The 15,808-nt window shown below is 38.1% G+C and overlaps 1 protein-coding gene across 4 annotated transcripts in view; it reads right to left on the reverse strand.

The window, feature by feature from the left end:
• ALG6 (ALG6 alpha-1,3-glucosyltransferase) overlaps positions 1–15,808 on the reverse strand; it is a 68,294-nt gene that overhangs the window by 43,718 nt on the left and 8,768 nt on the right. For all 4 annotated transcript variants that reach the window (XM_072730726.1, XM_072730727.1, XM_072730728.1 and 1 more), the window contains one exon: positions 573–657. In XM_072730726.1, coding sequence (XP_072586827.1) covers positions 573–657 — 85 coding nt within the window. The remainder of the gene's footprint in view (positions 1–572; positions 658–15,808) is intronic.

Consider the following 15,808-nt stretch of genomic DNA (forward strand, 5'->3'; position numbering starts at 1 on the left):
CTGAACTCAGGCAGTCTGGGCAGTCCGAGGGCTCAGCAGTTTAGCGCCACCTTCGGTCCAGGTGTGATCCTGGAGACCCAGGATTGAGTCCCGTGTCCGGCTCCCTGCGTGGAGCCTGCTTCTCCCTCTACCTCTCTCTGTGTGTCTGTCATGAATAAATAAATAAAATATTAAAAAAAAAAAAAAACTCAGGCGGTCTGACTTGACACCAACATTCCTTACCACTAAGCTACTGCTCTTTCACATCTCATTCATTTCTAATAAAAAAAGCTTTGTGAAACCACCAGAAAAAATACTGTTAACTCAGGATGATTCTTCAGTTTATGTCCAGACGAGCTTCTAAGGCATATAGTGTTCTATCCTCAAAGTTCTTATATTCCAGCTGGTGAGTACATAGGTAACATTCATGAGTATAAAATTTCAAAGATGACCCTCAATATGCAAGGTAATACATCAGAGATATCAGTATACAGGAAAAAGAGGATGCTGAAGATGAATATTTTCCTTTTAAATTATCTTAAATAATCTGTATTACATGATAAACAATAAAATCAAGTTAGAATGATCCATACCATTGTTTGACCGGTAAATTAAAAGTAATTTCTTGCCAGTGTCTCTGAGCTTCATAATCACCAAACATAGGGGGTTTTCCAGCACCTAAGATGAAAGGTAAAAAGAGCCAGACAACAATGTACTTTAATATATCAATAACATTTATTTCCTTATGAAAATTTTCTAAATTATAGAAAGGCAGTGCAGGTTAAAGAAAAGAACACAGACATTATCAAAATAGCAGAGATGAGGCCTGAATTCTAGCACTACTAGTACACTGAATGACTATGTGACCTTGGACAAATTACTGAACCTCCTTAAGCCTCAGCACATTAAAAACAGGATCTACCTAGAAGACTATTGGAATAAATAAGATAATGATGTAAAATACCCAGTAAAGTATGTTGCACACAGTAAACATTTAATAAATATAAGCTATTGTTAACATTAGTTAATAATACTAATTATAAAATATCCAAGTTTATTTTTCCTTCATGAGAAAAACAGTCATATACTGTCTGGTAAATATCATAAAACAATAATAATAATAATCAGTATCTATATTTTACAAGGAGCTTTTGCAAACTAAATATAAATAACTGTTCAAGTATAGAACCAAAACCAGATTATATGTTACAAAGACATTTGTTAGGTCAGGCTTTGCTGTCAAATGAGTGATATAAAGACTGTCAGTTTACAACTTTTTAAAAAAATTTCAAAACTGCTAATACAGGATAATAGAGCTTTAATAACTAACAGTTGAGAGTACCTCCTATGTGCCAGATACAGCAATGAAATAAGTATTATTATTATCCTCACTTTAGAGCTGAAAAAAGAGGTAATTCACCCAGCATCAAGCAGCAGAGTTGGACTTGAACACAGGCAAACTCGCTCTGTAATCCATGCTTTTAATACCTAATTTATATTGTGTACAACTTGGTTAAATAAGTTATTAACCTTAAGTCATGTTAGATGATATAGAGGTAATTCCATTTAGTAAATATCCACTATTCACCTAGCAGGTAACTATAAAATTGTGAGAAGCCCAGACATGTACAGTACAGTCACAAGGTTTTAAATCAGCAACTGAGTATCACATACTGTCAAATATACTCAATAATCCATTAGCTATTAATTAATGCCACATTGGAGAATGATATATTAACACTCACTCAAATCCAACCCAGATTTTCTCCAGCTTTGTAACACTACACTAAGTAGGGCTTTTTGCATTTAATGGCTATGTTATACCAATATTCTTTAGTGGCAAGCATCTTCACCCAAGGAGATATCCCCACTGTTGAGATAATCATGAGAAAAGCAGATTAACATCTCCAAAGTATATACAGAGAGTAACTGTCACAAGCAATTACCCACAGTATAGACACACATATACACATACACCTGTCCCTCTCAAAAAATACTGTATCTTGTTCATTTTTGTATTCTCAGATGTAATGACACCTGGTAGATTGATTCTCAGTGAATGATGAAGAATACTGATACAATCGGCATGCTATAACAAGGATTTTAAGTTCAAAAGATTTGAAATTTTGAATCCCTGATTTTCCACTTACCATATGTGCAACATTAAGTAAGCAATTTGTGATGAAAGACCAAATTATGCTATTCTTTTTTTTTAAGATTTTTAATTTATTCATGAGAGACACAGAAAGAGAGGCAGAGACACAGGCAGAGGGAGAAGCAGGCTCCCCATGAGGAGCCTGATGTGGGACTTGATCCCAGGACTCCAGTATCATGCCCTGAAGGGAGATGCTCAACTGCTGAGCCACCCAAGTGTCCCTATGCTATTCTAATACAATGTTCATTTATTGGTTCTTGCCCAAAACAACTTCAATTATTCTCAGAGGCTGAAATTCCTAAACCTCTGTTCATGCTGCTTATTCTCTATTACATCCCTTCCATCAACTCATATCCAACCTTCAACAATCTCAAATTCCAAATTCTCCATGAAACCTTCCTTGTAAATTAAAAACACCTTGTTGACTGATTTTTAAAATTTTGAGAGAGAGAGAGAGAGAGCAAGGGCAGGGGGAGTGGGACAGGTAGAAGGAGAGGAAAAAGGAAAAGCAGACTTCCACTGAGCACAGAGCCTGACAGGGGGCTTGATCTCAGGTTACTGAGATCATGACCTGAGCCAAAAGTCAGATGCTTAACTGACCAAGCCACCCAGGCGCCACCCCCCCCCCCCCCATTCACTGATTTTTGACTTTGTGTAATACTTATATTTTCAGTATCACATTATTTTGTCATATGACTATAGTATTTCGTAATTGCTACCCAACTAAGAATTTTAGTTCTTATGAACAAGAGACTATGATTTTGCAGATTCAAAAGAAACATATTGCTATGTACATACTTTCATTAAAAACTTAGTTAACTGAACAGGAGAGGAAAAATAACCTATAATTTTTTTAAAAAGGGAAAATGTATCCCCAATGAAGTGCAATTTTTACATGTGTATTTTATAGGATAGGGATGTGTTTCTCTTTTAAAGAATACAAGCACTGTCTATGGCTTCTTTTGTGGGAGGAGGAATTGATTTCTATTTTTTGTTTATTTTGTTTTTGTTTGTTTAGTTCCACTGGAATAATAAAAGTCAGAGAAGATCTTGGATAATTTTCTATACCTGAAAAAATCCAACTATCTAGATTTTCTGAAATTGCTCTAGACTTGTGGTCAATGTGGAAGAATTTACTACCATTCTCGAACAAATAGAAGAATGGATAATGACTCTCTTTAGGTTTGAGAAACAAGTTTCTATCCAGAGTCTGACCTACTTCAATAAATCCAGCTGACACTGGCCATGAAATTAGTACTTAAGTTTTTAAAACTGCTAAAGTGCCCTTAAAGCAACCCAGAAGGACAACCCAACAGTACCTATGGGAGCTTCACCTGAGAAGGACAAAAAGGATTCCTTCCACAGTGATTAATTCTACAAATTCATTTACATAAAATTCAGAATTATATAAAGAAAACACACTAATGTATATTCCTGGAGTTTCAATTTTGTCTTCTTTTTTAAGGAAATGGGCTTAAGAGCACTTAAATATTCCATTTTATTAATTGTTGAACTAACCAGAATTATGCTATAATTTAAAAAACAAGTAGTTTCTTTGATAACAATACATTCTAACTGCCTTTACATTTAAATTTTAAACATTCTAAGAAAAGAGAATTTGGCTAAAATTTTCCAGAACAAAATCCTCCTTTTATATGTTCTTGGTGAATAAAAGGAAACATTATAAATAGCAGTGGATAAGTAGAGAAACCAGTATAATTAAGATTTCTTTTCTTTTTAGTTTTTATTTTTTTAAGATTCTATTTATTTATTTGAGATAGAGAGTGAGAGAGACAGAGAGAGAGAAAGAGAGAGAGAAAACATAGGCAAAAGGACAGAGGGAGAAGGAGAAGCAGATTCCCCACTGAGCAAGGAGCCCTATGCAGGGCTAGATCCCAGGACCCCAGGATTATGACCTGAGCCAAAGGCAGACGCTTAACCAACTGAACCACCCAGGTGACACTCTTTCTTTTCTTTTTTCTTTTAAGATTTACTTATTTAATGGGGTGAGAGTGCAAGAGCAAGGGTAGAGGCAAAGGGAGAGGAAGAGAATCTTCAAATCACCTCCCACTGAGCGTAGAGCCTGATCCCCTAACCCTGAGATCATGACCTAAGCCAAAACCAAGAGTCAGATGCTTAACCTAGACTGAGCATCTGCTTTTGGCTCAGGTCATGATCTAGCATCAAGCCCGACACTGGACTCCCTGCTAAGCAAGAGTCTGCTTCTCCCTCTCTCTGTGCTCTCTCGCTCTCTCAGTAAATAAATAAAATCTTTTAAAAAAATAAATAGGGGCAGCTGGGTGGCTCAGCAGTTGAGCGTCTGTCTGCCTTCGGCTCAGGGCTTGACCCGAGAGTCACGGGATGGGAGTTCCACATCGGGCTCCCTGCATGGAGCCTGCTTCTCTCTCTGCCTATGTCTCTACCTCTCTTTCTGTGTCTCTCACGAATAGGTAAAATCTTTAAAATAAATAAATAAAATACAGTCATACTTTAGTAACTGATATGTTGCAAAAAAAGAAAAAAGATTCTCTATGGCTATCCCTTCTTAACACTCCATACAGCTTTTGGGGGGAAAATTATATTAAAATAAAATAATTTTCCTTTGTTCAAGTGTTGCTTTTTGCTCAGAAAGATTGGTAACACTTGGGATCAACTATAGAGGAACTGTGAATCTCTACAAGACATAAGAAACAACCAATACTAAAATCAGAATTTGCTTCCTCCCTGGAGCTCCTGGCTGGCTCAGTTGGTGAAGCCTGTGACACTTGATCTCAGGGCTGTGAGTTCAAGCTCAATGACAGGTGTAGACATTACTAAAACATAAATAAGCTTAAAAAAAAAAAAGAAAAAAAGAATCTGTTTCCTCCCAAAGCTTGTTTAAAAGTAACAAGCAATATTTATTCAAATTTTTAGGTCTATAAAATTAATTACATAAGCAGCACTTAATGGGTATAAAGTAAATATGTAAGAGGTATACATTTTAGATAAATTTAAATTACAATACATTTAAGTAGTTTGCCTATACAATATATCCATTCCAAAGGAGAAGTAATGGATTAATACTTAGCAAGCTGACCTGAGCTTCCTCACTTGAGTGCTTCCTAATTACAATCTTAAAATAAGATAAATGAAAACTAAAATAAGCATGTTAAAAAGAAATTATGATAACAGAAAAAGTATTCTAATTAAGAGGGAAAAAAATCTCAGCAGAATCACAGATCTCATATTTAATTCTAAATTATCCCAGCCTCCTATGATATAGAAGTTCTTCACATGTGAGTGCTAAAAATGTTATATTCTTTACGGTGGGGCTAAGAACTCTGACAGAATCACCATTTTTTCTTAGCATTTTATTCTTCTCATCTGAAAAATGACAAAAACATATAATAACCACCTATAAAAGATGCCTACAAATATTCTACTACTGTGCAATAACAATACTTGTCCTATACAGTAATCCAAAAGTAATCTTTTTAAGTTGACTTTCTTATGGGACAACTTAATTATTTTTTTAAAGATTTTATTTATTTATTCATGAGACACACACACAGAAGCAGAGACATAGGCAGAGGGAGAAGCAGGCTCCCTGTGGGGAGCATGATGGTAGGACTCAATCCCAGGACCCCAGGATCATGACCTGAGCCAAAGGCAGACGCTCAACCACTGACCCACCCAGGTGCCCCAAGACTGAAGTTTAAAATAAACAGGAGTCCTGTTTTCCAGAAAAAGTAATTGAGTAAACTCAGACTTTAGGAGAGAAATGTTAGAATAAATAACGTAAGTAAGCCACAAGGATAGAAAAGTATTATATATGCTTATTGTCCTTTTCCAGTTTCCATTAAGCATCTGATTACATAGGCCAGTAATACTAAAATAGCGTAATTTCTTAAATTATATTATTCTACTCTATACCTTTAGTTATTTTCAACTTCACCTCAACCCAAAAAGTTCAAAGAAAATAATGTACCTGTCAAAATTAGAAGACAAAAAGAAAATTATATAAGAACAACATAATGGTTAGGAATAAAATAGTTCCTAAAAAAATATAATAAAAATAAAAATAAAATAAAAAGGAATAAAATAGTTCTGAAGGAAGAAAAGGAGATGACCATCCAATGGACCAGTTATGGGTTGAAAGCAAAGGTAACATAAATTACACATTTTACATAACAACTTCTAATTGGGCTTTTCTTCTGACCTCCTTCCCCCATTCTTGCTACCAAACTAATTCCCTCCTTCCATTCACAAACTTCTAAGAGTTGGGGCAGCCCCAGTGGCTCAGTGGTTTAGCACCACCTTCTGCCCAGAGCGTGATCCTGGAGTCCTGGGATCGAGCCCCACGTCAGGCTCCCTGCATGGAGCCTGCTTCTCCCTCTGCCTGTGTCTCTGCCTCTCTCCTTCTGTGTCTCTCGTGAATAAATAAATAAAATCTTTAATAAGAAAATAAAAATAAAGTCTTTAAAAAACAAACTTCTAAGAGTTGATATGCCCTCTTGTTAATTTCCATTTAGTACTCAATTCATTACAATCTGATAATTGAAAGGCTCACAATGGCCTACTGGAGATCTTTTGTCTATTCTTAACTTTCACACTACTTAACAGTCTAGAATTTAGGTCAGTCCTTATTTCTTAAAATTCTCTAATTTCCTGGTTTCCAGGCTCTAATACTCCTTCCTCAAGATTTCTTCTCAACCCCTTTTAATAATTCCTCTTCTCTGTTAAAGTGATCAGTGGTCAAAAAAAAAAAAATTTTTTTTTTTTTTGCAGTATAAATGCCCCCAACCCTGTGGCTTTAACCACCATCAGGATCAGAGTAACAGGGGCCTCTGGGTGGCTCAGTGGTTGAGCATCTGCCTTTGACTCAGGTCATGATCCTGGGGTCCTAGGATCGAGTCCCACATCAGGCTCCCCACAGGGAGCCTGCTTCTCTCTCTGCCTGTGTCTCTGCCTCTCTCTCTCTGTTTCTCATGAATAAATAAATAAAATCTTAAAAAAAAAATCAGAGTAACAGATGGAGCTTTTAAAAACACAGATTAGACCAGCTTCCAGCAACGTGGCAGACTTAGGTCATAAAGACACCTCCAATACAGGGTGGGGTATGGCTGAATTAGCATCGAAACAAGAGAATTCCTTAGGAGACAGAAACAACAAAAGAAATTTAAGATCCAGACAAGTAAGCACTGGACCTGAGGGTATCCAATGACCTCTTCTGGCTATGGGTCAGCAACTGAGAAGTTCTATGCAATGCATAAGGAGGTATAGCTTAGAACTTGAACAGGTAAAAACTTCAATGTCAGAGAATCATCTACTAGGATATAAAATAACAATGCCTTTGGGGAAATGGTGAAGATAGTATTTATCTCTGCCTTGGTTCCTGGTAGTACAGGAAAAAAAGAAGAGTCTCCTGAAAATTCCTAACATTATCACACACTCACCCAGTGTAGGTCCTAAATTCACACCAAGAATTACAGCTAAAGAAACCTTAAGATGAGAATTTAGTTTGACTTTTGTTAATAGAGCTAAAAGGGGCATAGCAAGAGGTACCCTAAATCTTCTGTGGAGAAATACACAGTAAACTTGGGCCTCAAAGAATTCTCACAGATAAAAGTTTCTAGTAACTTGAACTCACAATATTTTTTTTTAAAGATCTTATTCATTTATTTGAGAGAGAACAAAGGCAGAGGGAGAGGGAAAAGCAGAACCCCCACTGACCAAAGAGCCCAATGTGGGACTAAATCCCAGGACCCTGGGAACACAACCTGAGCCAGAGGCAGACGCTTAACCAACTGAGCCACCCAGGCACCCAAGCTCACAATTAAAAAAAAAAAAAAATCACTAAACCCACAAACAAAATACCATGAGCTAGAGTCCAAAGAACCAACAAACCAGGAAATCAGACTGCAGGGATTAGAATTTTCTGAAAGGAAATATAAAATAAGTATTGCTAATATGTTTAAAGAAATAAAGGAAGGCACAGAACATGTTGAAGGAAAAAGAGACAATCAGAAATGATGAAAATGATTTGAAAAGGAAACAAACAGAACTTTTGGGAATAAAAAAATACAGTAACTAAAATTGTAAAAACTCAATGGACAGTTAAAAAACAGATTAAACACAACCAAGGATCCCTGGGTGGCTCAGCGGTTTAGCGCCTGCCTTTGGCCCAGGGCGCGATCCTGGAGTCCTGGGATGGAGTCCCGCGTCGGGCTCCCGGCATGGAGCCTGCTTCTGCCTCTCTCTCTCTCTCTCTCTCTCTCTCTCTCTCTCCATGTCTATCATAAATAAATGAATGAATGAATGAATAAATAAATAAATAAATAAATCTTTAAAAAAATAAAATAAAATAAATAAACACAACCAAGAAGAAAAGTAATGAAAAAGAGATCGGAGGATTATTTAAAAAGTAGTATGAACAAACTATGAAATGGGAAATATAGATTATGAGACATAGAGGATAGGATGAAAGGACCCAACATACATCTAATAAGAGTTGCACAAGGAAAATAGAAATGAAGGAAATGCAATACTTGAAGAGAGAAAGGAAAATATAAACTCAATGAGACAAAGAGATTGTTGTCTGTTTTATTTTCTGCTATATCACCTGCCTTTGGCATGAGTACCCTATACATATGTGGCAAATTAATAAAAGACTAAAGAGCTAACATATCTAACCAGAGTTTTACAAGGAGGAAACAGAATGAGAAGAGACAGAAAGAAGGTTTCTATTGATTAAAGTCAGAAATCCCAGAAAATTCTAAGGATAAATTTTTTTAATACTCATATATTAATACATCATAGTGAAACTGCAACGAGAGAAAAGACAAATTACCTATAAAGAAATAACAGCTGAAATGACAGCTAATGTCTGAACAGAGCAACAGAAACTAAAAGACAATGAAATGAGATTTTCAAAATATTAAGAGAAAAGGATTGTTGGGGCGCCTGGGTGGTTCAGTCAGTTAAGCATCTGCTTTTGGCTCAGGTCATGATCTCAGGATCCTGGGATGGAGTCCCACATCTTCCCCTCTCCTACTTGCCACTCCCCCTGCTTGTGCTCTCTGTCAAATAAATAAATAAAATCTTAAAAAAAAAATTGTCAACACAGAATTCCAAACCCAGTAAAATGTTAGGACCTAGAGCAAAATAAAGGCATTTTCAGATAAAAACTAAGCCACCAACAGGCTCTCACTAAAAGAAAACCTCCCAGGAGGTACCTAGTTGGTTCAGTTGGTAGAGCATGTAACTCTTTTTTTTTTTTTTTTTTTTTTTTATGATAGTCACACACACACACACACACAGAGGGAGAGAGAGAGAGGCAGAGACACAGGCAGAGGGAGAAGCAGGCTCCATGCACCGGGAGCCCGACATGGGACTCAATCCCGGGTCTCCAGGATCGCGCCCTGGGCCAAAGGCAGGCGCCAAACCGCTGCGCCACCCAGGGATCCCGAGCATGTAACTCTTGATCTCAGGATTTGAGTTCAAGCCCCATACTGGGAACTAAAGCCTACTTAAAAAAAAAAAAAAAAAAAAAAAAAAGTTTTTTAATTTAAAGAAAAGTTTTAAAAACCTCCCAAAGATTTGAGGTGCCTGGGTGGCTCAGTCAATTGAGTGTCTGATTCTTGATCTTGGCTCTTGTTTTGATCTCATGGTCATGAGTTTAAGCCCCGCATTGGGCTCTGTGCTGGACCTAGAGACTACTTGAAAAAAACAAAAACAAAAATGAACAAAAAAACCTCCCAAAGATGGACTTCAGTAAGAAAGAAAATTATCTCAAAAGAAGATACAATATGTAAAAAGGAAGGTTAAGCACAGAAAATGAGAAACATGAGGGTAAACCTAAGTACTATTAATTGTATAAAACAGTGATTAATGTCTAAAATCTTAGGCAATAATAACATTTTAATAGCAGAGGTGAGGATTTGTAACTAGTGTTAAAGCATCTCATGGTCCTTGCATTGTTCAGAAAGAGCATATAAATATTAATTTTAGACTTTGTTAAATCAGTATATGAAAATCTCTACACCAATGCCCTGAAAGAAAACAAAGCATAACTTCCAAACCATCAGGAGAAAGTGGAATTAGGGTGGGGAACTCGTTAGTCAGGTCTAAGTGACAGGGATTCAGAGTAAAGATTGGGTATCAGGGTAAAGAGTAAAAGGATAGGGGTGCCTTTTTTTAGAGAGAAAAGAAAAGAAAAGAAAAGAAAAGAAAAGAAAAGAAAAGAAAAGAAAAGAAAAGAAAAGAAAAGAAAAGAAAAGAAAAAAGAAAAGAGAAAAGAAAAGAAAAGAAAAGAAAAGAAAAGAAAAGAAGAAAAGAAAGGAAAGGAAAGGAAAGGAAAGGGGAAAGGAAAAGGGAAAGGAAAAAGGAAAAAGGAAAGGAAAGGAAAGGAAAGGAAAGGAAAGGAAAGGAAAGGAAAGGAAAGGAAAGGAAAGGAGGAAGGAAGGAAGGAAGGAAGGAAGGAAGGAAGGAAGGAAGGAAGGAAGGAAGAACCATATGCTCCACCCACTGAACCAGCCAGGCACCCCTCAGCAACAAGCATTTTTTTTTAAATATCTTATTTACTTATTCATGACAGACACACAAAGAGAGGAGCAGAGACATAGACAAAGAGAGAAGCAGGCTCTATGCAGGGAGCCTGATGTGGGACTCTATCCCAGGACCCCGGGATCACATCCCAGGCCAAATACATGCACTCAACCGCTGACCCACCCAAGGTGTCCCAGCAACAAGCATTTAGAAAAATGATTTTTTAGGGGCACCTGAGTAGCTCAGTTAGTTGAGTATCTGACTATTGACTTTGGCTCAGGTAGGATCAGTGTCATGAGACTGAGCACTGCATCAGGTTCCAAGCTCAGCTGGGAATCTGCTTGAGATTCTTTCTCTTCCTCTTCCTCTTCCTCTGGACTCTCCCCCTCCCCCACTCCCTCTTTCACTCTAAAATAAATAAATCCTTAAAAATAAAAAAATGAGGGGCACCTGGGTGGCTCACTGGTTGACTTCTGGCTCAGGACATGATCCCAGGGTGCAAGGATTGCGATGAGCCTGCTTCTCCTTCTGCCTATGTCTCTGCCTTTCTCTCTGTGTCTCTTATGAACAAATAAATAAAAATCTTTTTAAAAAATGAAAGAAAAACAGTTTTTTAAAAGATATCATCTATAGGGGATCCCTGGGTGGCTCGGCGGTTTAGCGTCTGCCTTCAGCCCAGGGCATGATCCTAGAGTCCTAGCATCGAGTCCCGCATCAGACTCCCTGCATGGAGCCTGCTTCTCCCTCTGCCTGTCTCTGCCTCTCTCTCTGTGTCTCTCATGAATAAATAAAATCTTTAAAAATAATAATAATAAAAATAAATAAAAGATATCTATAACAATGAGAGAAAAATATGTAAGATAGCTAGGAATACATCTAATAAAGGATACATAAGACTTTCATGTAAAAAGAAGACTTAAATAGGGGTGCCTGAGTGGCACAGTCAGTTAAGTAGAAGACTTTTCTTTAGGCTCTAGTCATGATCTCAGGATCATGAAATCAAGCCCTGCATCAGGCTCCTCGCTCAGTGCTATCTGCTTGAATTTCTCTCTCACTGTCCCCCTCTGCCTCTCCTTGTTAAATAAAGGGAGAAGATACATATCATCTTAATGGATTAAAAGTCCCAGTGTGGGGGTGCCTGGGTGGCTCAGTCAGTTAAGCATCTGCCTTTGGCTCAGGTCATGATCTTGGGGTCCTGGGATCCAACCCTGCATCAGGCACCCTGCTCAGCAAGGAGTCTGCTTCTCCCTCTGCCCCTTCCCCATGGTTTGTTCTCTTTTGGGTAAATAAATAAATAAATAAATAATCTTTTTTAAAAAATAAAAGCACAAATCATAAAGAAAAAAGACTAATAAATTTCACTATTTTATCCTGTCTATCTAGACATCTTAGGATGTGGGGTGCCTGGCTGGCTCAGTCAAAAAGCATGCGACTCTTGATCTCAGGGTCTTGGATTCAAACCTCATGTTGAATATAGACATTACTTAAATAAATAAATAAACTTAAAATAAAAAGACACCTTAAGATATGAAAAGAAGGGAGGCCTAGGTGGCTCAGCGGTTGAGCATCTGCCTTTGGTTCAGGGCATGATCCCAAAGTTCCTAGGATCAAGTCCCATATGGGGCTTCCTGCATGGAGCCTGCTTCTCCCTCTACCTATATCTCTGTCCCTCTCTCTGTGTCTCTCATAAATAAGATATGAAAAGATAACCCATAAACTAGGAGAAGATATTAACAATTGTACAAAGGTTAGCTTCCAGAATATAGAATGCTTGAGGAAAAAAACCCAAAATACAGAATCCATTAAAAAAAAAATGGAAATATACAAATGACATAGCAAATATCCCAGAAAAGGAAATAGAAATGGCCAGTGAACAGGAAAATAGGTTTAAGCTTTTAGTAATGAAGGAAAGTCAAATTAAAAGCATAATAAAACATCATTTCACACACTCCAGGGAGGCAAAAATTCAAAATCTTAATACTACCAAAAGTTGTGAAGTATGTGGGGTAACAGGGACCCTTTCCTTTGGGAACTGCCTCAATACTAAAACAGCTTAGAATGGATGACTGAGATGAAATTTGAGCCTGGGTGGCTCAGTGGTGTGGTGCCTGCCTTTGGCCCAGGGCGCGATCCTGGAGTCCCGGGATCGAGTCCCACATTGGGCTCCCTGCATGGAGCCTGCTTCTCCCTCTGCCTGTGTCTCTGCCTCTCTATATATATATCTATCATAAATAAATAAATAAATAAATAAATAAATAAATAAATAAATACATACATACATACATACATCTTAAAAAAAAAAAAAAAGAAACAGACACAAATGTTTTCTGGTTCATCTCTTGCACTTTGTTAAGAGCTCAGGTTGTGTGTGAGCTTACAGAGATACTGAATGAAAATAGGACCTGCCTCCTTTGGTTCTAGCCAAGATAAAAGGATTCCTGCAGTTGGCCCACCTTGTTCATCATAGAGCTGCACTGAAGTATGAAGCCAGGGCCTAAACTGTTACTCTTTGTGATCAGCTGAAAGTGGATTTATGTCTTCTTGTGCCCCCAACCAAATTCTATGACTCACAATTGACCCTTTTTTTTTTTTTTAAGATTTTATTCATTTATTCATGAGAGACACACAAAGAGAGAGAAAGGCAGAGACATAGGTAGAGGGAGAAGCAGGCTCCATGCAGGGCCTGATGTGGGACTCGATCCTGGGATGCCCTGGGCTGAAGGCAGGCACCAAACCACTGAGCCACCCAGGGATCCCTGACCCTTTTTTATATGACTAAAATGTACCCAACCCTTAACATATCCAAAATGGAATTCATTCATTACCTTCCCCACTGAGCCTGCTGTGTTTTCAAGTCTCAGGATCTCCGAACTAGAAACCAAACTCACTGTCAAAATCTTCCTTCTTATCCCCACACACAATTTGTCATTACATTTTGTTGATTTTTATTCAATGTGGCTCTCAAAATTAGTCACTTAGGCCTCATCATCCTTTGCCTAGACCGCTGCAACCAGCTTTGTGCAACACTTCAAATAAGTGTTATAAATTGATGTAAGGCCACAGCACATATATGCTGCCAGTATGGTCTTGCTACCATCAGCCCCTCGTTCTACTCCAAATTCCATGCTGCCTCTATAGTTGTCTTCTTAAACAGCATACCAGATCATGTGAATTCCCTGCTTAAAAGCCTCCACTGCCTAAAAGATAAACCCTCACACATTACTTTGGCTCACATTCTGGCCCCGTTTATTCCTACATCATCATCGATGGTCCATCTTAACCATGCACCCTATATTCCAGTCACACTTACATCCTCAACATATCACAGAGAACTCTTGGTCTTTGTTCATGCTATTTCCTGTCCCTGGAATAGTCTCCCTGCCTCCTTATCTGCCTAGTAAATCCTCCCTCAACCCCTTTCAGAACAAACGTGTTCTTAAAAAAAAAAAAAAAAAAAAGGTTTTATTTATTTGTGAGAGAGAGAGTACACACACACACACACACAAAAAGGTTTTATTTATTTGTGAGAGAGAGAGTACACAAGAGAGAGTACAAGCAGGGGGAGTGGCAGATGGAGAGGGAGAAGCAGCCCCCACCCCCCCGCCACCCTCCAGCAGGAAGCTGGATGGGGGGCTCCATCCCAGGATCCCAGGATCATGATCTGAGCAGAAGGAAGATGATTAACTGACTGAGCCACCTGGCATCCCTACTCCAAGCCTCTCGTCTGAATTACAAGTCTCTTGTGTTCCAGTCTACTTTGTTTATATCACACTATATTTTTATATAGTACGTATTTACAAGTCTGTTCTATCCACCTGACTCTGAACATCTGTAGGGAAATAAAAGGGTGACTCAGGGACCCAATTACAGTGTGGGGATAGGGGGGATTTCCCCTACACATGCAACAAGCAATTCTCAGACACCAACTCCATATCTACAACTCAATCCTAACACTATCTGCCCAAGAGATGCCATCAGATTCCACAGGTTATGGGTTCAGTACTATAAGACTGCCCCTACCCTCCATGTCAGAGGCCAGTCATAAGCCCAGATTCTGGCCAACTAGTTATCAATCAGAGGTTCCAACAACCTCCTCCAACCCTGGATGACAACTGCAAGTCTAAACTGTTTACCTGTGCTTCTGACTGACTGGCAGATGTTCCCACAACCTCCTCCTTTGGTTTGATTAATTTCCTAGAGCAGTTCTCAGAACTCAGAGAAACATTTACTTACTAGATTATCAGTTTATTATAAAAAGATGTAACTCAGAACAGCCAAATGGAAGAGATGCAAAGGGCAAGGTATGGGGAAAGAGCGCTGAGTTTCAATTCCCTCTGAATCTCCATGTGTTCACCAGCTCCATCCTACTTTGGAGTTTTTATGAAGGCTTTATTACAAAAGCATGATTGATTAATCACTGGCCGTTGGTGACTGATTCAACCTCCAGCCTCTCTCCCTTCCCTGGAAATCAGAGGGTGGGACTGAAGGTTCCAACCCTCTAAAGACCCAATTAGGTTTTCCAGGCAACCAGTCCCCATCCATAGATGGGTCCAAAAGCCAGTTATTACCATAGCAAAAGACAACTTTATCACTTTCACTTAGAAAATCCCAAGGTTTTTAGAGGCTCTGTGCCAGAAGAGGACAAAGACCAAATATATATTTCTTATAAGCCACAATATCATAAGAAAATACCATTTATTATTCTTGGTCACACTGAAAGACTTGATCACCAGTAAAGTATTTTTGCCTGCACAGCAGACACTCAATAAACATTCTGGGGTTAAATGATCTGATGTAAGGATCAAATAACAGAACAGTTGTGAAGCATTAATATGCTGATTATATTCCTACACTACCAAAAAAGAAAATATGTTTCATACATATGATCTCAAGTAATCCCCACAACCCTGTTAAAATATATATTAATATTCCCACTTTGTAGAAGGGAGGTACCTTTGTAAAAGAGGTTCATAGAGATTAAATAACTACCCCAAGATCTGGCAGCTAACAAGCAAAGAAAAATGAAGATTTGAGCCCAAGTCTACTGCTGCATCCAAGTGATTTTACTTCTTCATTATTTTTCAGATTCATTTATCTATCTTTTAAATAGCTTAGTTCTGGACTTCTTAGAAGCACAGAGTGGTGTCA

Source organism: Vulpes vulpes, chromosome 12 (genome assembly GCF_048418805.1).
Source record: "Vulpes vulpes isolate BD-2025 chromosome 12, VulVul3, whole genome shotgun sequence".
NCBI classification, from domain to species: Eukaryota; Metazoa; Chordata; class Mammalia; order Carnivora; family Canidae; genus Vulpes; species Vulpes vulpes.